Source organism: Triturus cristatus, chromosome 7 (genome assembly GCF_964204655.1).
Source record: "Triturus cristatus chromosome 7, aTriCri1.1, whole genome shotgun sequence".
NCBI lineage: Eukaryota > Metazoa > Chordata > Amphibia > Caudata > Salamandridae > Triturus > Triturus cristatus.
In genome coordinates this window covers 829,938,945-829,961,629 of record NC_140590.1, presented here as the reverse complement: position 1 = coordinate 829,961,629, position 22,685 = coordinate 829,938,945, and the positions used below count along the sequence as shown (strand labels likewise).

General features: G+C 45.7%; 1 protein-coding gene across 1 annotated transcript in view; it reads left to right on the top strand.

The window, feature by feature from the left end:
• The window catches only part of CANX (calnexin), a 499,168-nt gene that overhangs the window by 438,764 nt on the left and 37,719 nt on the right, over positions 1-22,685 (top strand). Inside the window, exons 12-14 of the mRNA XM_085617760.1 lie at positions 3,123-3,242; positions 3,586-3,709; positions 3,819-3,910. Coding sequence (XP_085473886.1) covers positions 3,123-3,242; positions 3,586-3,709; positions 3,819-3,910 — 336 coding nt within the window. The remainder of the gene's footprint in view (positions 1-3,122; positions 3,243-3,585; positions 3,710-3,818; positions 3,911-22,685) is intronic.

Here is a 22,685-nt window from a genome sequence, read left to right as displayed (position 1 = left end):
TGGCCCAAAACCACAAGGTGGTCTCCCTGGCAATCCTGACCGAAGATCTGGTGATCTCTGACCTGCCTTTGTGTGCTTTTTTCATTAAATCCCACACTGGCATTAGGGTGGGTTTTTATGTGCTGAGAAGTTTGAGTCCAAACTTCCCAGTTTTCAGTAAAGCCATTATGGTGCTGTGGAGTTCGTAATGACAAACTCCCAGCACCATAAACTCTAAATGGCATTACTGCACTTACAATGTATAAGAATAGACTTAGACACTGTAGGGGTATAGGGCTAATGCACCTGTACCCTCACCACTGGTATAGTGCACCCAGGTAGAGGGGTGTCTGACTTATACCGGTGGGTTGTGGGCATGGCACAGAGGGATGTGTGCTATGTCGACTCTTCACTTTGTTCTGCTTCAAGACACGCAGCCTGCAAAGGCATTGTGTGTGTAAAGGTACAAGGCCTCTAAGGGTGGCACAATAAGTGCTGCGGAGGTCTTCCCTGGTCATAGTGCCCTGGGTACCTGTGGTACCATTTACTAGGGGCTGACCTGTGGCCAGAGATGCCAATTGGGTTTGGGTTAGGTTTGGGGAAAGAGCACAGGCCCTGGGAACCTACTTGGCAGGGACCCAGGGCACATACAGAAACTCAGCATGTCCCAATACTGACCCTAGCTCGGGTGCTTCTTGCTCTGGAGAAAGAAGACTGGATGGTTTCAGTCGACTTGCAGGATGCTTACTTTCACATCTTTATTTTGAAGTCGCACCGGTAGTATCTCAGTTTCATGATGGGTTCTCAACATTATCAGTTTGTGGTCCTTCCGTTTGGTCTTACTATTGCTCCTCAAGTCTTTGCGAAGGTGATGGCAGTGGTCACAGCTCCTCTCATAAGGATGGGAATACCACTACTCCCTTACCTAGACGATTGCTTCATCAAAATAGTCTCTGGGGTTGGTGGTGTAGCACTTGCGGTTGACGACTCAGTGGTTGTTCAACCTGGGCTTTTCTGTCAACAAGCCGAAAACTCCCCTAGAGCCCTCTCAGCACACTCGGTTTATAGGGGCAGTTCTGAACACCACAGCGAGTAGATCCTTCCCTCCTGATCGGATGATTCAGGACATCTAAGCTATGATTTCAGTGTTTCAGACTCGAGCAATGGTTCCAGTGCTGGAGGTCTTGTGCCTGTTAGCCTCCTCTGTTCTGTTGGTCAGCCATGCACACTGGTCTCCGCAGGCAGTGGTTTCAGCTCATTTGGGATCTCCAGGCCTCTGTCAAGATCTCCAAAGACAGTGCAGTGGATCTCCAATGGTGGGTGCGTCCGGCAGTATATCTCAAGAGAAGCCATTCAACCCTCCTCTATTGGCGACAGTTATAACGGATGCCTCCATCCTAGGGTTGGGGGTTCATCTGGGGGATCTGGAGATCATTGGACTTTGGTCTCAAGAGGAACAGTTGTTGCATATCAATCTGTTAGAATTGTGGGCGATACATCTGGCTGTCAAGGTCAGTCAGTGCAAGTCTTGCCAAACAATACTACTGCGAAGTTGTATTAATAGCCCCAGATGGGCGGTGAAGGGTGTGGTACACAGACCTTCACCTCTCCCTCTGCCCTCAGCTCCCTCTCCCTCTCAGGGCAGACTGTCTCATTCAGAGTCAGGGTTTGCACCCCCACATCTACATGTCTGGAGATTGAACGAGTCAACCTGAATTCCTTTTTGCTACTCCCTGATGAGGTGGATGTTAATTTATCATCCAGCAGACACTCCACTAAATATTTGTTAGCAGATGGTCTGCATTTGTTAAGTGATATAGAGAACTCTTTAGATCCTTTGAAGGCTCATCTGTCGGATATTTTACGTTTTGCTCTTTCTTTGGCTCAGCGAGGATGTGCAATTGCCACGTTCAAGACTTATTAGTCGGCTTTTCTGTTTTCTGGATCCACCTTCTCTTTTTATCTCCTATAGTTTAAAGATTCATTAAGGGACTTACAAATGAATACCCTCCTACTCCCATCATTTCTCCGTGGGATCTTAATTTAGTTCTTATCTAATGTGTTTTCTGTATGAACCTTTACAGCTGTCCAATTAGATTTCTTACATTTAAGGTGATTTTTCTTCTTGCTATAACAGCAGCGAGGCGAATTAGTGAGCTACAGGCCTTAAGTGTAAAGCCTACCTTCACAACGTTCTTCCCTGACAAATTGGTTCTGAGAAACAGGGCTGCCTTCCTGCCAAAAGTGGTTAATCCTTTCCATTTGGGTCAGTCATTCACCCTCTCCACTTTCTATCCTCCTCCCCACTTTCTGTCCTCCCCACTTTGTCGTCCTCACTTTCTGTGCTCCTCCCAACTTTCTATCGTGCTCCCAATCCAACATAAAAAGAGGAAAGACTTTGATTGTACCCCAAAAGAGCTGTCAGTTTCTACGTGGACAGGACATGTGATTTCAGACTGGATGACCAGTTTTTTGTGGTGGTGCATTGAAAAAAGGAAAAGCGATTCACAGAGAAATTGCAAGATAGATCATTCTTTGTATTTAGATCTGCTACGCCATGGCGCACACAGAATGTCCTGCTTACTCTACTAGAGCCACATTTTCTGCTTTAGCTAGAGGAGTCTGTGGCAGATATTTGTAAAGCAGCTCCTTGGACCTCCCTTCATATGTAACCCTAATTCTGGTGAAAACCGGATCTACCTGCAGATTTCTCACCAACTATGACACCACCTCCTTTCTTGTATGCATGTACCAAAAAGAAGTCTGTCTGATTAGTATGTAAATGAGTTTTAATATGTTTGAAGTTTTGTAAAAAATGTGTGGCGGGGGCTTCTTATGGCTCCAGTCACATCACACTGTGCTGCGCGTGGAGCCATGTGGATACTGATGCCCCTGTCGACATAGAAGAGCTACCGAGAAAGTTTCAGTGGAATGCTGGTGTATGGGGGCTACTTAAAAAGTGAGGAATCCGCAGATAGATACTGTATCCACTAGAAAAAGCATTACCGAAGGTAAGCACCTGGTTTGAAAGAATGTAACTTGTTCAACTAGATCTTTAATCCTAAAGTGTGATTAAACTCTGGTTTGTTTAATTGATGAAACCTAACTTTCCTCTAGTCCCTGATGCCTGCTTGTGTTTTCAGCCTGGTGTGGTTGGACAGATGATGGCAGCTGCAGAGGAACGACCTTGGCTCTGGGTGGTTTATGTTGTGACTGTTGCTCTACCGGTTTTCCTCATCATTCTCTTCTGTTTTTCTGGAAAGGTATGTGTGGTTTTCCAACTTTTTATCTGCCATATCTGCTGCTCACAAAAAATGTCATGCCTCACAAGATACTTCAGTCTGTGGTAATTTTTCCTGTTATTTTGCGGAATGTTGTAGGTAGTTTGCAGTATTTAATCTTGTTTATGTGCTTTGTACAGTTTGCATGAACACTTGAAACTGCAAGCTCATACACCAAGCGTTGTAACTAATTGTCTTTGCTTGTGTGATAGTTAAGAGAACAGTGAGACCATATAGACTTTAAAAAAGACATGATAAATAACGGTTAGCTGTCCTATAATTCTTGCCTCTGTTTACATCAAAGCTAACCTTGTTCTTAATACAGAAGCAGCCCAGTGCTGCGGAGTACAAGAAGACTGATGATCCGCAACCAGATGTGAGTGATAAGGAGGAAGGAAAGGTGGAAGATGAAGACGACGAAGGTGAGATGGAGGTGGATGAGAAGCAAGGTATGGAACTTTAAACCCTATTTTAAAGTATGAGTCAATCCAAGATTATTAGTGAGGGTAACTAAGTTAAAGCGAGCCCTAAAGAAGAACAATGTGCTCTTTTTATTAGAAGAGAAACAGAAGAGTGATACTGAAGATGCTGGAAACGGGAGTCAGGAGGATGATTTAGACGAGGAGGAAGAAAAGGAACCTGATGCAAAGGTAGGTACAAAATGGTCTTTTCTCTGTTTGTTTATGCCTTCTGCAATATGATTGAGCTGTTACTGCCCATAATCTTAATGTTCGAGGCATATGAGCTGCAGATCTCACACTAGCATAGTAGATCGCCATCTGGTGGTGGGCTCGGGTGCTTCCACGTTGTTGTTGTCTTGGAAGAAGTCTTTGTAGTCATGAGATAGGTGACTCCTCCCTTGGATGATAGTGCGCATGGGCATCAACTCCATCGCTAGATTGTTTTTTCCCGCCATTGGGTTAGAATGCAACTTTTCCGCTCCGGTTGGAAATCTCAATTCCAGGCTTCGCGAAGCACAAAATTTACAGAAAAACCATCGAATCACCTTCATCTTCGAAATCGATTTCATGGGCTCGATTCCGGACGTCGACGCGGGCCGCTGGGCCTATCCACGCCGTAAGGCCTACGGCTCATGGAAAGGACGCCTTTCAAAAAATGCCCCCAGTGTGGAGCAAAATTTCCGCACAGTGACCATCACAAGGTCTGCAACCTGTGCCTATCACCTGAACACGACGAGTCCAGCTGTCCAGCCTGTGCATCCTTTCGATCCAAAAAGACCATCCGAGATCGAAGGGCTAGAGGACACATCATGGCACAGAGACCAGCCCCGGAACCAGAGGACCTCTTTGATGAAGGCCCCGATGTCCCAGAAGAAGATTCCGAGGATCTCGAAATCCTCTCCGAGGCAGAAGACTCAGACGACCTCATCACTCCTGGGCAACGTGTGAGTACTACTGCCCCAACCCCTCCAAAACCTAAGGCAGTGGTCAAGACTTCACCTGTTGGCCCCAGTCGAGACCGAAAACATCCTTCAGAAGCCCTGCCTCCGGGCTCGCCTCCAAAGAAAAAAGACAAGCCTTCCGGTAGCTCGGGACCGAGCAAACCGCATGTCATTGTCCCTTCGGCACCGAAGCCAAAAGAACACTCTGCGCCGAAATCGGCTCCGACGCCTTCCACCTCCAAATTGGCGCCGAAAACGCCAAGGCCCATAGATAAACCGTCTTCAAAGGTTCCCAAGCCTAAAGATCCAGCTTCGGCTCCTAAACTAACATCCTCAGCACCGAAACAAACAGCTAAGGACTCTGATACACCCCCTAAAGCCAAAATCTATAAGGATCAACCACAACCTCGCTCGGAACCGAAAAAATCTGCACCGGAAACTGTTACCGAGGAACAAGAACTTTTTCACCCAGATCCCATCGATCCAAGGCAGAAAACGTTTTATATCAACCCAAAAACTGGACATGTCACGGCTGTGCCATGTTAAAAACGAAAACTGGACACACAATCTGCTCCAGTTCCTGTGCACAAGAAGGACTCTGCAACATCACCTATGCCCCCTTCTTCTCCTACACTGCCTTCTAACCCACCTCCTCTGCCTACACCACCCTTACCTGTAACTTCTCCACCACATACACCACCTCCGGATGATGATGATGATGATGATGACCTAGGGGGTCGGGGGGGTCCTAATGACCCGTTCACGAATCCAGATACCTCCCCACTTGATGATTGGGCATTCCCTATCCCAACAGACCTACCAGACCCACAGCCATATCCCTCAAAAACATCTCCCCCAGATGATCACCTGGGGTTTGGCCAAATATTAAAATAGAGCTGCACTTTATCATGATGTTACAATGCACTCCGACGCACCAGAGGAAGATTTCCTCTTAGATACTTTTGAACAATCTCAAAAGTCAGTGCAAATATTACCTATGATCAAAGGAGTCATTAAGCATGCCCCTGAAGTATTTAAAGACCCCGTCCGTACCAGGGTTCTTAATAGAAATAGAAAAGAAAAGAAATATAGGCCTGCCCCTGAAGATCCTACTTGCATCAAAGGACAGTTGCCTTTGGATTCTCTTGTCTTTTCCAATGCTAGGTAACGCGCCAACTCCCAGACCTCTGGAGATGCATCACCCCCGGATAAAGAATCCAAACTGTTAGAAGCTTCTGGCAAAAGAGTAGCAGCACAAGCAGCTAATCACTGGCGTATTGCCAACACCCAAGCACTACTGGCACAATATGACAGGGCACACTACGACCAGTTAGAAAATCTCTTACAACATCTGCCTGACCAGTATAAAACCCTGGCAAAGGACCTTATCCAAGAGGGCAAGCTAATTTCAAATGCGTCCATTAAATGTGCACTTTACGCAGCAGACACTGCTCTAGATCAATTAACACCAGTGTGCTCCTTAGACGGCATGCCTGGCTACGCATTTCAGGCTGTAAGCCAGAGGTACAACCTACCATACTCAGTCAGCCATTCAACCAAGAACAGCTATTTGGGCCGGCTGTCGACACTGCCCTTGAAAAAATGAAAAAGGACACCGAGACTGCTAAGTCCATGGGAGCATTAGTCTCCACAAACGCGTGGCTCCTTTCGGCGCTCCTTCTACAGAGGAGCCTCCAAAAATATGGGCGCAGACCTATGTTCCCACTAACGTGCGCGCCTGAGCACCCATGCACCTTTAAGGCACCGAGCGCGCAGTGCCCCATGTGAAGTGCGCACACATGCTCGTCGCCGCCTGCGTTTAAAATTTACTGGTTGCCTGAGGCCTTTGTGAAAGGATTCCTGTTAATCTCAGCGCCCGTCATGCGCTGCAATTAACAGGAATACTTTCACAAATGTCCACAATCAGCACCCAGCCACGCTCTATTGAGAAAAGATATGCATCAAGTCCAACAGCACGACGTGTGCTTTACACATCGTGCTTTCGGACTTGCTTCATTTCTTTTCTAAATACAGCGTAGCTGGGTGCTGATTGTGGGCCATCGTGAAAATATTCCTGTTAATTGCAGCGCATGACGGGCGCTGGGATTAACAGGAATCCTTTCACAAAGGCCCAGTGGCATAGCAAAGGGGGGGGGGGCGGTAGAGGCGGTCTGCCCCAGGCGGCACTATTTTGGGGGGGGACAAAGGCATTCAGATAAGGCTCTGCTTGCTTTCGTGGACGTTCGGGCACGGGCAGAGAGCAATCGGACTCGGGCGATGTCCTCTTCTTTTTTGTGCTGGCAGCTGTCCCCTCCTCCCCCCCCCCCCCCCCCCCCCTCTCTTCCTATTATTCCCCCTCTTTCTGTCTTGCTCCTCACTTACTGAAAACTGTGACTTGAAGAAACGGTTTACAGCCTCTTTCCTTATTTCATTTAGTTGCTTCCCTGTGAAATGGATCCAAACAAGAAAAACACTCTTGCGAGAAATGCCCTTTTTCTGACATTTTTGTATTCCAAAGTGCAGCGGGATGGAGAGAACTAGAAGGTTTTAAATATTGCAAAGTGGCCAGATTGGTTTTATTCGCACCCAAACACATCAGTAGCCTCACTTTACAGACTTTGCAGTGAAGCGCTACTTTAGTTTTCTAGTCTTTCTTTGAACAGCATTGATTTCCGCAGGTGGGAAAGTGTACCATTCCTGGAGCGGACTGCAATACCTGGTTGATGGGTGGATTGGAAAACAAAATGTGTACCATGGCTCTGTTTATGGATGTGGTCTTTTTAACCCATACTGCTTACGTTTTGTAAGGAAATAAGCAATGGACATTGAAACGGTTCCCTTTAGGGCCCTGTAGTCATGTCCTTAACTTTTCAGGTAAAACCACTTGCTGATTTCTGAATAGTGAGTGAGAGATCGTTAAGGTAACCCTGTTGTTTCTGCTTACATTTCACATGCTTTACTTAATCTTGCATTCCCTATGAGTGGTTGCTTTTACTTTTTTTTTTAGGTAGCATATTACTCTTATCAAGTGCATAATTCGAATTGAGCTACATCCAAGTGTTTATAGCGGGCACAATAAGGTTGTAGCTGAAGGCAGTGCGAGTTTCTCTCAGTGGGGCAGTATGGTGTTCAGTGGGGGAGAGGATGTGGCACTGTGGCCAGAGCTGTCGAATTTGGAACTGGGGAACTGGGTTCAGCCTTCATGAACAGTCCACCAGACCACTCTACTGAGGGAGCATATTCCCATGCTAGACCTAAGAAGGCCCCACTAGGCCTTAAAATGCTTGATGTCTTAGCACAAGCAGGTGTACCCTAGTGGTGTCAATTGTGAGTTAACCTTGAAGGCCTGTCCATCACAATCCATACTGAAGTTTATCTCCAGGCTGGCCTACGAAGCAGCACACCCTAGAGCAACAGTGATCCACTGTGACTCTGTCACTCAAGGTCACATGAACCTTGAGCAGGTTAGGGCGGTGCGAACGATGTGACCGCACTGGGTACCTATTTTGGGTGGGTGAGTAGTGTTTGCAAGTATATTATGGTTTAAAAAAAGCTTGCTGCCTCCTTCCTGGCCTCCAGCAATTTTCAGAAACAATAAAAATGTCATAACTTCGGTGATTAATGTGTTTCCTAGAGAGAGATCCCAGTTTTGTCTAGTGGAAGGGTTGACTCCTGGAAAGGTAGCACAGAGGGTTAATGTGCCTGCTGCAAAGAACATGTACCATGCAGATCACAAAGTGCACTGCTTTAATGGGTGGACCATGATGAATGGTCATTTAATGTCAGCTGTAGATGATGGATCCCTGAACAGTGTCATGTATGTGCATGTTTGCATTGTGCTGAGGGGATTACCAGGTAATTGTTCACGCAGCTCTCTGATGGATGTCACAAGCTGTTTTTCTGAGTCCCCATATAGATCATTGAGGCTGTGTGTTCTCTTTTGTACTGCCAGTCACCGGTGTATTCAACTGTGTAGCCTTGGACCGTGTCATGTATGTGTATGTAACTTGCATGATTGAGGTAACTATTAGCGGCGATACTACGTGTCTCTCGGTCCTCTTTCAAGTGCTTGCCGTCCTTTTTCTCCAGCAACCAGTTCCCTTAGAGCATCAAGGAACAGGGGTATACTCACTGTACTTCCTTATCCCCAAAAAGGATGGGACTCTGAGACCAATACTCGACCTCAGACCCCTAAATCTGTATATACACTCAGATCATTTCCATATGATCACTCTTCAACAAGTGCTCCCACTGCTGCAACAAGGTGATTTCCTTGCCACACTAGATCTCAAGGACTCCTACTTCCACATTCCGATACATCCTTCTCACAGGGAGTACCTAAGGTTTGTGGTGGTCGGACAACACTACCAGTTCACAGTCCTTCCATTTGGGGTAACAACTGCGCCCAGAGTATTCACAAAATGTCTTGCAGTAGGAGCAGCACATCTCAGAAGACAACAAATTCATGTCTTCCCGTATCTAGACGACTGGCTATTAAAAGCCAAGTCATTAGACCAATGTGTTCTACACACTCACCAAACCATCCAACTATTACACAACTTGGGGTTCACTGTCAACTATCCCAAGTCTCATCTCCAACCCTCTCATATACACCAATATCTAGGAGCTACCATAAACACCTCCACAGCCCTAGCATATCCCAGTCCAGCCAGGATAGTCAGTACACAAGCTCTTACCACAATATTTCAAAACCAACACTCTCTTCCAGCCAGTGTGTTCATGCAGCTCATAGGCATGATGGCATCTTGCATCTTCATTGTGCCTCATGCAAGACTTCAATGCGTCCCTTACAGGAATGTCTAGCACGTCAGTGGAACTAGGCTCACGGACAACTCACAGATCTGGTGTTGGTGGACATTCGCACACATCGCTCTCTGCAGTGGTGGAACATAAACTTGTCCAAAGGGCGGCCGTTCCTAGAGCCTCTTCCACAGATATTGCTGACAACAGACGCATCACTCACAGGATGGGGAGCCCATCTCCTCGGACACACCACTCAGGGCAAATGGACCACTCAACAGAAAGTGCTCCATATCCATTACCTAGAACTGCTAGCAGTATTCCTAGCACTAAAATCCTTCCAACTACATGTACAGAACAAGGCTGACATCATCCGGACGGACAACATGACAGCCATGTATTACATACAAAAACAAGGAGCCACACATTCTCTGCAGCTGTCCCAGCTCGCACAGAACATTTGGAGATGGGCCATTCCTCAGAACATATACCTACTTGCAGAACACCTTCCAGGGGTTCACAATCAGATTGCTGATCTGTTAAGTCGACAGACACAACAGATCCACGAATGGGAACTACATCCCCAAGTTCTACTGCCCTTTTTCCAAAAATGGGACCAACCAGACATAGATCTGTTCGCCACACACAAACGCAAAATGCCCAACCTTCGCCCCCAGGTTTCCCCCACCCGGAGTCAAAGGGCAGTGCGATATGGATGAAAAGGTCAGGCAGATTTGCGTACGCTTTTCCGCCTCTCCCACTCATTCCACTAGTAGTACGCAAGCTCAGGCAGCAGTCTCTCAAACTGATCCTAGTAGCTCCCACGTGGGCACGCCAACCGTGGTTCACAACACTACTGGAACTCTCTCTCGTTCCACACCAAAAACTGCATCTCTCACCGTCCTTATTAACCCAGAACCATGGAGAGATCAGACATCCAGATCCATGTCAACTGAATCTGGCGATCTGGCTCCTGAAGTCCTAGAGTTCGGTTACCTTAACCTGCCACCAGACTGCATTAACATTATAAAAGAAGCCAGAAGACCTCCTACTAGAGCTTGCTATGCTGCAAAATGGAAAAGATTTGCCATTTACTGCACTAACAATAATATACACACACTGGATGCATCCATCCAGAACATCATTTGCTACTTACTATACTTGCAAAAATGTAATTTAGCATACTCATCCATACGTCTCCACCTAGCAGCATTAGCAGCTTACTTACAAAATCGACAGTACTTGTCACTCTTTAGAGTCCCTGCAATCAAAGCCTTCATGGAAGGACTTAAAATAATTATTCCTCCCAGATAACCACCCTCTCCAGTGTGGAATCTAAACATTGTTCTTACTAGGCTCATGGGACCCCCATTTGAACCTCTACATAAATGCGAACTACAGTTCCTCACATGGAAAGTAACTTTCCTTATCGCAATCACATTCCTCAGAGGGGTAAGAGAAATCCAGGCTTTAACCATACAAGAACCATTCTTACAATTACATCGTAACAAGGTGGTTTTTAGGACAAATCCAAAATTCCTTCCAAAAGTCATATCTCCTTTTCATCTTAACCAATCAGTAGAGTGTTCTTTCCAAACCCAAACTCTGTAGCGGAAAGAGCTCTTCACACCTTAGATGTTAAAAGAGCCCTTCTTTACTACATGGACAGAACTAAATATTTCCACAAAACAATTGTTAGTAGCTTTCTCTCCACCAAATAAGGGCAACCCCATCTCCAAATCTGGGATTGCTAGGTGGATAGTTAAATGTATCCCAATATGCTACCAGAAAGCTAAACGCACACTAACAGTTCCCCCTAGAGCACATTCCACACGCAAACTAGGGGTTTCCATGGCATTCTTACAGAACATTCCCTTAGAAGACATTTCTAAGGCAGCCGCATGGTCTACAACACACACCTTCACTAAACACTATTGTGTTGACGTACACGCAAAGCAACAAGCTTCTGTGGGCAAAGCTGTTCTTAAAACTTTATTTCAAACTGCTGCAACCGATACAGGTGACCACCGCTAGGGGAGATACTGCTATATAGTCTATGCTAGTGTGTGATCTGCAGCTCATAAGCCTCGAACGGAATATGCTACTTACCAGTATGCATCTGTTCTTGGCATGTAGAGCTGCAGATCCACACACGCCCACCCACCTCCCCAGGACCTGTATCTGTTCCAGCTTTATCTTACTTGGATATCACACATGAACATCTTTCTCTTCTACTAACTCCATCATTTCCCATCATGGCGAAAAACAATCTAACAATGGAGTTGATGCCCATGCGCACTATCGTCCAAGGGAGGAGTCACCTATCTTGTGACTACAAAGACTTCTTCCAATACAACAACATGTAAGCATCCGAGCCCAACACCAGATGGCGATCTACTATGCTAGTGTGTGGATCTGCAGCTATACATGCCAAGAACAGATGCATACTGGTAAGTAGCATATTCCTTAACTTTTTTGTGTGATGTGTGTTAAATGAAAGGATCTAGCTAAGTATTCCTCCATGCCTGTATTCTTACAAAGCATAATGAATGGTCCTAATGCTGCCACATAATTTTCCAACCCGTCATTAGGTAGTTGTTGTGTAGAGAAAAATGGGTAATGTTCCAAAATAGTGTACTTGGTTTTGCAATTTTAAGATAATTCTAAAGAGTGCAATTACCCAATGGTGCCCTGTCGCTAGTAGGAATATCAACAATCTACCTCAGCTGCAAAATTGACTATATCATAAACATCTATATTTTTAGCCGTTCCTAAATATAAGATAACTTTGTCTGATTGTATGAAAGCAAGTTCTGTATACTTTAATATTGGGGTCCTGAAGAAAATGAGCAAAAGTGATGCAGCTTAGCTGGAAAATACAGAGAACAATTCCTTAACAAAAGCAGGGCTGCAGTGGACACAGCTTTATAATCAATACAAAGGCTTTTGAAAATAACACTTTTCAATAGCAAGCCAATGAAGTGAACCAAGGTTGCCTGAGATTAAAGGGTGGTGTGGCAAATTGAGGTGCACATGTGAAGCACAATTTTGCACCAGCTGAAGACTTATAAGTGTGGTATGCCAGCAGCTCAAAATAAAGGATGTTTGCATCAGGTGGGGTAGATGTAGCTCCCACAAGTGTGCCTCTGCCTCAAAACAGTGACTTATTTGTGATTCTCTCTGATCACACAATAGCTGTCAGGGGAAGATTCAAGTTCTTGGTCCTGTGGCTGGAAATAATCTCTGACAAATAGTTGATTTTGGTTCTGTGGCAGGGAGTAACTTCTGACAAATGGTTGATTTCGGTAGAACAGCAGGGGCACTGTGCCACGCCACCAACCATTTCACCTCCGTGCTGTGTGTCCGCATCCATGATTATCTTCTAAAGGAAGAAGTGCAGTCATGACTCGCCAAAGGTGCCATCGAGCTGGGGCCCACACACCAGCAATGCAAAGGAGTTTGCTCCCTATACTTAAGCCCCAAAAAGGACTGCACCTTACAGCTAATCCTGGACCCCAGACCTTTAAATCACTACTGTCAGAGCTTTTCTGCATGACTACCTTGCAGGATGTCATCCCATTGTTCCAAAAAAATGGGATACATTCCAGCCTTCGATCTCGATCCCAAATTTCACACCCCATACAGCCTTCCCACCACTGGTATCTCCATTTTGTGGCAAGCAGAAATGCCCTTCTTTCCTCATCCAAGATCTGTATCGGAAACTGCATTAGATAGATAAGATCTTAAGAGGGCTACAATAATGAAACCAAATCCATTCCAAAATAACTGTTAGTAGCTTTTGCTAAACAAATCAAAGGAAATCCTATTTTTAAGGCAGGGATTGTCTGACAGGCTTGTTCTGTAAAGGCCATGGGTACACTGCTTGGGTCACCTAGGGCACTTCAACACATAAGAAAAGTAGCTACTGTGACTTTCTTGGGAAACTCTTTTACAGGGCATTTATAAAACGTATACATGGTCAACCCCACACGTTCACCAAACGCTACTGCGTTCGACATCAACGGCCGATCTGTAGACCAGACTGCTTAGAACTTTGTAGCAAGTGTGCTGTAGTTACACGTGGTGTGCATACTTCTGCCATCTAGTGTTTGACTCAAACTTGTTTTTCTTTGAAGAAGTATTTCAGTTCATTAGGGAAATGGTTTCTCCACTCTCCGCTGTCGTCTTTGACACAGATTATAAGATAAAACCGTATACTACTGCCGGCTTGCTAATGAGATCTCTGACACTGTTGATTGACACAATCTCCCCTGCTGAACCACATTTTAAAACCAGCTACAAAGCGCTTTAAGGACAGTGTCAAAGCCGGTGTAGTAAACCCAAGGGTGGAATGTAAGTACCAAGCACCACATATATCAAGGGACATGTATAACCAGATTCCTTAGCCTTCCACTCTGCATGTCAGAAGACAAGGGGGATGTTGTGCTGCCTGACAAGGAGAGTAAGAAGTTGTATGCTGCAGGCAAGACGGTTACCACAGGGGCCTCTAACCACTGGCAGATTGGCAATTATGTTGGCTTACTGGCAAGACACTGTTAGTCCCATTGGGACCAAATGCAGGAATTGCTTCAACACCTGCCACCTAAATACCGATGGAGGGGTGAGGAACTAGTCTGAGGGTGGAAAAATTTAGAACACAAGTATATGTTAATCTCTCTGCAGGAAACTCCGCAACTCGGGGGAGTCATTCAGCGACACAAATTCTCATTCAGCGACACACATTACTCCCTATTTTGGAGTTCAAACCCAAGGTATAACAACACATACTTAACCTTCCTTTGATGGAGAACATCTTTTCCGGCCACAAGCCTATCAAATGTTGGAAAAAAATGAGATATATATACGTCCAAAGCCAGAGAGGCTCTCTATTCTGCTAGCCTAAGAGGGTACATTTGAAGCAAGCAATACAGTGGAGGTTCTAAGACCACCTCCCCAGGCAGGCTCTTACCAGAGGTAGCAACAACAGGCTTACCACCCTTACACCCCAAGAGGCTACACAAAGGGGAGGTATAGGGAAGATGTCAATAGAGGAAGAGCCAAAGAAGGTTTAGGCAAGGGGGCCTCCACCACAAAACACTAATTTCGAGCCACACTGGTGGGAAATTACTTGAGGCAAATGGGTTCTTACCAAAGTTCAACACGGTTACAGCCTAGTTGTCTTCTAGGGGATCCTCCTCAATAGTCATAAGCCCTAGAATATTCCCGCCTTTGCGCGGGACCCCGGAAACACAATCATATATGTGATAAATATTTATTACCTACTGGCAGTCGCCAGTAGGTAGTTATAGTTAGGACCTATTTTCCATAGGAAATCCGCAACATTCTATTTGGAATACCGTTGGCGCCGATTGACGAATCTTCGCGAAATTTTTCAAACTTTTGGCCAGCTTTGGTCCGCTCCTATCCTGAAAATTTCACGGTGATTCGTCAAGCGGGGGCCGAGTAAAAAAGGGGGGGGGGGTCCCAAAATGCATTTTCCCATAGGACCTGTTGAGGCAGCTACAGCCCGAACTGCTCAACGGAATTACACCAAATTTGGCAAAGAGGTAGTCTTCAGTTCAGACTCGTGCCTTTTGCTTAAACGGTGTAAATCCGTTGAGTAGTTCCTGAGAAAATTAGAGTTAAAAAGATAGATATATCTGGGCGGAACCTAACCACACATCTCATCGTGAGATCTGATTGGCTGTCAGTACTTCATCCAAGAAGTGTTGGCAGCCATCTTGGGACAAATATACATGATAGCACCTCATTAAAAAAGCATTGCAGTTAATAGAAGGTTTTAAGACTTTGGTTACATTATAAATCTTTTGCTGATGGTACCATACTAATTTTAGGAATTGTGGTGTGTTTTAAGGTGATTTTACCATGTGAAAAAGCCTTCTGCTGTGATATCATGAATCATGTTTGAGAGAGAACTATTTTCTCATGCTTTTCCCACAGAGGTTTGGAAGGTGATCCAGAAGCTAAACTGAGAGCATTTTTTCTGTAAATTCACATTATCTTTCTCAGTCATGTGAGAATGAAGTCTGCCATTCTCAGTAAAACATGTACATCCAACAAGGGCAGAGACTATCAGTTGATTCCTTTGTGTTCTACTGCAGCTTCCCAGAGTGTTCTAAAGAACAACTAGAGTGCTAACAGTCTTACTTATGACAAAAGTATGGCACACCTGAAGCCATCTTGATCGGAATAAAGTGGTAACACTTAAAACATTTAATTTACAAAGGAACAAAATAAGGGGCTTCATTTTGCCATAGAAATTATGATTAGTGCTGCAGAAAGAAAAATTAGGGCACATTTTGACTTCTCAAATCCTCTTCTATTTCATTAAAAAATTCTGACATGCAGACTGAAACATGCACTTTGAATACCAGCAGCAGACTTCCCTGGTGAGCAGTAGCTTTACTACAGTGATCTAATGAGCAACTAGAGTGCTAACATTCAGAATTTATGGCAAATGTGTGACACATCTGAATGCCTTCTTGATGGAACCAAAGTAAAAAACAAAGTATTTCCTACTGAGGAGACTGCAGTAAATGAGGAAATTAGGAAACTTCATAACCAATAAATCTCCCAAGATGGCCACCAGAGACAAAAGAGCCCAAATGTAGCCCAAATATCACCCAGATGTATCCCACATGTAGCCCAATGACAGAAGTGTGCAAAACACTTATTTTTTTGTGTTTTTGCAGTTTTATATAGTGCAGACTTGTCAGGTATTGGAGTGCTTTACATGAGCATTGGTTACATCACACAAGATCAAATTCATTTTGGTTGTAGAGAGAGATTAAGTGATTTGACCAGAATCACGGAATGTTGAGCTGAAGCAGAAACGCCAACCTGGTTCCCCAGTTGCAAAGTCTGCAGCTCTGGAAGTAACACCACATCCTCTTCCCTAGGTGCAACATTTAATCAAGTGGTCAACTGGATAAAAAAAATAAAGATTACAAATAATTTTAAAGTTCTTTGTCGCTATTTGAAAACTCAGAAAATATGTCCTCATTTTAGTTTTTTAGAGCACTAACCATAATTTTGATGCAAATAAGACCCTCTCATATATGTAATTTCTAAAGGAAATGCTCTAGGTATTACAGTTTTGATTACATCAAGATGACGTCGGGCGTTCCACATTTTTGTAATAAATATAGAATGTTCGCAATCTAGTTGTTCATTGGGATACTGTTGAGAAGCAGAGGCCAGGGGCACGGACTCTGAAAATTTAAGGCAGGTAGGAGAGTGCAGAGGCAACAATTTGACCACACTGGGCAGGCAGGAAGGGCAGTGGCAGCACAACAGACTATGGAGGGCAGTGGAAAGGGGGGCAGGGGCAACAAACTAACACAGGTCTGGCAAGAGAGGCTGTGGCAATATAATAGACAATTGTGGGCAGAAGGAAGAGGCAGTGGTAGTACAACCATACATGCCAACAGACCCGTTTCAGCCAGGAAACGTCCAATGTTTTTAAGCTCAAATCGGCTTTATTTGATCTGTCTCCTGTCTACAATCTCCTCTTTTTCAATGTAACTCAAAGGGGAAAATCAATACCCCAGTTTTTTTTCCAAAATCTCCCTCTTACCAAGTTCAAAATGTTTGCAAGTATGGTACATTGGATCATGCTAGGCAGAGGAATTGGGGTAGGGACATGGACTCAGATAACAGAGGACAGGAGGGACATGGAGAGGTGCACCAAACTGACCTTACAGGGCAGGCATCAGGGTTTGCAGCAGCACAATACACCACACAGGGCATGCGGGACGGGAGTGCAGCACAACAATCCATAGGAAGCAATAGGGAGGGGACAGGACCATGCACATGGAGAACAGAGGGGAAAGAGGCAATGGTAGCTAGTTGACCATAATGGACAGACAGGAGAGAAAGCTGCAGCATAACAGACCATAAAGGGCAGGAGGGACGGATCAGGGGCATTACAATGGAACAGACAAGCCAGGAGGGAGGGAATAGGGGTCTGCACATGGAAACAGAGAGCTGGGGGCAAGGGGGCAGGGCAGGAGCAGCAAGATGACCATGGAGGTCAGGCAGGATGGGCACTAGAAACAAGACACACCATGGAGAGCAACAGTGAGACTATGATGGCATACACACAGACCATGGAGGGAAGGTGGGAGGGGGTCAGGGACAGCTAGCTGACCACACAGGAAAGGTGGGAGGGGCCATGGCAGCACAGAAGACCATGCATGGCAAGCAGGAGGGTTAGTGGCAGCACAATGGCTATGATTGGCAAGAAGGAGGGTGCAGGGGCATGCACAAAGGACCATGGAGGATAGAAGGGAGTGTCAGGACCTGGGCACAGACAAAAGAGTTCAAGGGAAGGGGCCTCACAACAGACCGCGTGGGGCAGGCAGGAGGAGCAGTTGCAGCACAACAGACCAGGGAGGGGGCAGAAGGGTGTGGCAGTAAAATGGACCATGGAGGACAGGAGGAAGGGGATAGGGGCATGGCATGTGGACAGGCAGGGTGGAGGTGGCAGGGACAGGTTACAGCCATCTGACAATGCTAGGCAGGTGGGAGGGGAGTGGCAGCTCAACAGAACACTCAGAGTAGATAGGAGTGGCAGGTCCATGGAACATGGTGGGCAAAAAGGATGGAGCAGGGGAATGCACAAAGACCTCGGAGGGCAGGGGAAAGGAGAATAGGGGCAGCAAGCTAAGCATAGAGGCTAAGCAGGAGGTCAATGATGGGCCATAGAATTGGGCAATGGAGGGCAGGAGGAGTGGACTGGTACATCATGCTAAATGGAGGGCAGTGGCAGCACATCAGACCATGCATGGCAGGAGGGAGGAGGCTAGATTCAGACAACAGAGAATAGGGAGGAGGTGGATGGGACAGCAAGCTAACTGTTCAGAGAAGGTGGGTATTAGGCACTTTATTGTTTTTAAAATGTGTGCGAACTACTTAAAATATGAACAAGTCTGCAGCATAATCTCACTTTTATTCAGGAAGAAGAGGACGTTTGTGACTGTGACTCCGGGCTCACTTGGCACAAACACCCTCTGACCCTCCACCCCCATCGCAAAATGTAATGCCCGTGAAAAGGGTAGGTGGACGCAGTTTTATATAGAACATAGTCCTGAGAGCACGATTGAAAATGAAAACTAGATATAGTATATGGTATAAACTATGCACCAAAAAGTGTGATATAAGATGAACCGGGCGGGAAATATAATATGCAATACATTGTGCGCAATGACAGATTCATTGGAGAGCGTGAGATAGCACAGGCACTAGCGCGTGCTATGCGATATGCGCCTTGGAGTGTAATATGCACAGGGCAGTGTTGTGTAACCTAACTAGTCTCTAAAGTTGTAATATAAAATATGTGCTGGGGAGTGCAACGTTGCATATGCACTGTGACAAAGATATGGATCCCAGATTGTAATATGTATGGCATAGCGCTGTGTGTTATAACATAGGCATCGAGGAAGACACGTTAGATGGAGCAATATAACCCGTGCGAAGGCAAGTGTGGCATGACCTATTCACGGGGTGGTGTTACAGTGCACATGGGCTAGAGTGTCATAGCATACGCACTAGCTGGTGGAATATAACACAGAGGTGTGTGGCACTCGGCGAGCACTGGTGGGTATAACACAGCATTGGGCTCAGCCAGGAGCGCGCTGTGACTCTCAAGTGAGGTTCGTCTCCTTTCCAGAGAGTAAAATAAAAAGTATTACACATCCGGCGGTGGATGTGTGTTTTATTAACCGTGGGGGGTTTCTTGCATAGTTTGGTCGAATTTTTGTCGAATCCCCTTTGAATGGCTTGGTGTGCTTGTGTATTAAATGTGCCCGTCAATAGCTACCCATGTGTGTATAAATAAACGACAAGGGTGTCTACTTGGAGAGTACCCACCGGCGGGGGCGCCGGGATTAGGCACGGTAGGGCGTCAAACACGTCAGAGCTTCACTAGCGGTGTAAATACATTCCACGTGGATTCATTGTATGCATAGTCACCTTTTAATGAATATCACGCAAATCGTCATGGTGATAGGTGCATATGGTTTGTCCAGCATGTCCTAGGTGTTTCTAAAAATATATATTTTTAAAAAAAAATGATAAAAATAAAGGCCGGCCCCGGGGGATGGGATCCCCGGGGCCATAAGTGGCCTGAGGAGGGGGGCAACGCAGCCCCCCTCCTAAAGAATTAAAGAAAAAGAAAAGGCCATGACACGGGGGTTGGGGTCCCCGGGGCCGATTAAGGCCTTGGGAGGGCCAAATTTATTTTCATCAACAAAAAAAATTTGGGTGCAGGCCCTAGGGGATGGGATCCCCAGGGCCAATAAATTAGAAAAAACAAGGGGGGCCTCACAGCCCTCCTTCTTTAAAAAATAAAATAAATAAAAGACCGGCATCGCGCCGGAGGCCACGTCCCCTCCTTGCAGCACTCTGCAAACGCGCCCCCTGGCCAGTTGGAAGTTGGGGAATCAATTCCCCTTCAATACTGAGGGTCCCTGAGGGCCAACTAGCCCAACAGGTATCTCCAGTATGCGCCAGGGAGCTGCGTTGCAGACAGGTGTTCTGAGGCCACGCCCCTTTTTACACCTCTATATGCAACGCAGCTCTGTGGCGCTTACGGGAGGTACCTAGTGGGCTAGGTTGACCCTAGGAACCCTTAGGATTCAAGGGGACTTAATCTCTCAATTTAGAACGGCCACAGGGCGCGTTTACACAGTGGTGAAGGGAGGGCACGGGGCCTGAGGTGACGTGTGCAAACACGCCCTGTGGCGCGTTTTAAGTTGGGGAAATAATTCCCTTTCAATTCTGAGGGACCCTGGGGGCCAACTAGCCCACCAGGTGCTTCCAGTTAGAGCCACTGCTCTGCGTTGCAGAGAGGTGGTGCAGGCCGTGCCCCTTTTTACACCTCTCTGCAATGGCGCTTACTGGACGTACCTAGTGGGCTATTTTGCCCCTAGGGACCCTCAGGATTCAAGGGGACTTAATCTCTCAACTTAAAACGGCCACAGGGCATGTTTACACAGTGGGGAAGGGAGGGGACGGGGCATGAGGTGACGTGTACAAACACGCCCTGTGGCGCGTTTTAAGAGGAAGTTTTGATCCCCTGCCCTATTATATACTAGGGGCTTACAGAGGAGGTCATGCTTATCACAGGGGGACCAAACGCATAGTGTTCCTAGTGTATGTAGGTGTTTTCACTGTATTCTGAGTGTCTTTTAACATTGCACTGGCTCTAGGACTGGTTAGTCAGACTGTTACCACCAGTATCCGTCTGAAAAAGTTGAGGGTACAGGATGATTTTGCAACAAGGCTTCTTTCTGCTCTTCTGTTTGTTCTTTCTGCACGTTATCTTTCTTCCTGCACTTTTCTACGTCTTTGAGGACTTCTGTTGCTTCTTTCTGCATTTTTTTTCTTCTTTCTGTGCGTTTTTTCTTCTTTCTTCACATATCCTATCTCTGTAGGCATAGTTAGAAATTAGCATTTAAAAAACCTTTGAAATTCACTGAAAAAAACATAGGTTTCAGGCACGTTATAGTTAGGAATTAGCATTTAAAAAAACCTTAGAAATTCACTGAAAAAAACATAGGTTTCAGGGGCGTTATAGTTAGCTGGACTTTTCACTTGTACAAAACCATTGAAATTCCCCCGTTATAGTTAGTTCAGCTAACTATAACTCGCGCGCCGCTATGCACTGCTGATGTCACATATTACATCACTCATGACATGGTCAGTGACATCACTCATGACATCACTGATATCTCAAATGACATCACTGATGACATCATCCAGTAAATGTGTGTTTTTCTGAAAATTACATATGTTTTATATATGTATATCTCAAGGTCGATGGAAGAATAGATGGGTATATAAGTGTCTAAATGGATGATTTTGTTTTTGAAAAATTGATTGGATAACTGACTAAGTGTATCTTATTGAATACATGGCTTAGTGAGTAATGTTTAAATATGTAAATATCTGTATCAGTCTCTCACTTTGGGCCTCATGTAGGTAGCGAAATACCGGTCGGTAACGGCCGATTTTCGGTAAATATGCCGTTACCGACCGGTATTCAGACAAGTGAGATGTAGGAGTCCAAAAACCACTTTTCGGTAAATATGAGGCGGTAAATACCGATTCATAGTTACCGAATTCTAAAATACCGATTCATATTTACCGAATACATAATTAACGAATCAGTAAATATGAAGTGGTAAATATGAAGTGGTAAAAATTTAAAATGACATGTAGGAGCAGTCGGTAATTAAGAAATCCAGGAAAATCGGTAAATAAGAGTCGGTAATTAACACGGATTGAAAGCAGGTGGTAACCATCAACAATGCACATAAGCAATCCCAAAATGCAACAGCGTGGACAACATGGCCGCCATGTAAGTCATTGCAAGGCGCCTACGTCTACAGGCAGCAGGACTGAGGGTGTGGCGACGGGAGGAACAAATCTACAGACAGCGCATCACACTATTACAGCTGACTGATGCAGAGATACATGAGAGGTACAGGCTACACCCCGAAACCATCATGGACCTGATAAGGGACCTGCACCCACTCCTGGACCAGCCAACAAGAAGGGCGCACGCCATACCACCACATGTGCAGGTGCTCTGCAGCCTACATCTACTGGCATCCGGCAGTTATCAGGTGGTGATAGCTGCGGTGGGTGGTGTATCCCAGAGTTGCCTGTCCCGTTTCTTCAGGAAGTTCCTGGATGCCATGATGCAGAGAATGCACCACTACATAAGCTTCCCAAACACACAGGCTGCACTGCAGAAAACAAAAACAGACTTATCACATGGCACAGTTCCCCCATGTCATCTGCTGTATTGATGGTACACACATCCCAATCTGTCCACCAGCTGATACAGAGCACATCTACAGGAACAGGAAGTCCACCCACTCCATCAATGTGCAGGTGATCTGTGATGCAGGGAACATCATCACAGATATTGTTGCAAAGTTTCCTGGGAGCACCCACGACTCTTACATCTTCCAGAATAGTGGGATCTACACACGACTGAGTGCCGGCGAATTCGGAGAGGGATACCTGCTGGGTAAGTAACAGTGACGCCCCTTGAAACCTGCAAATCAGAGTGTATAGAGGCATGTAACTGATGGTTCCCTTTTACTCATCCAGGCGACAGTGCATATGCATGCCGTTCATTCATCCTCACTCCCTACCTACACCCAGCAACCCAGAGTGAGAGACGATACAACGTGGCCCACAAAACAACACGCAATGTGGTGGAGCGCACG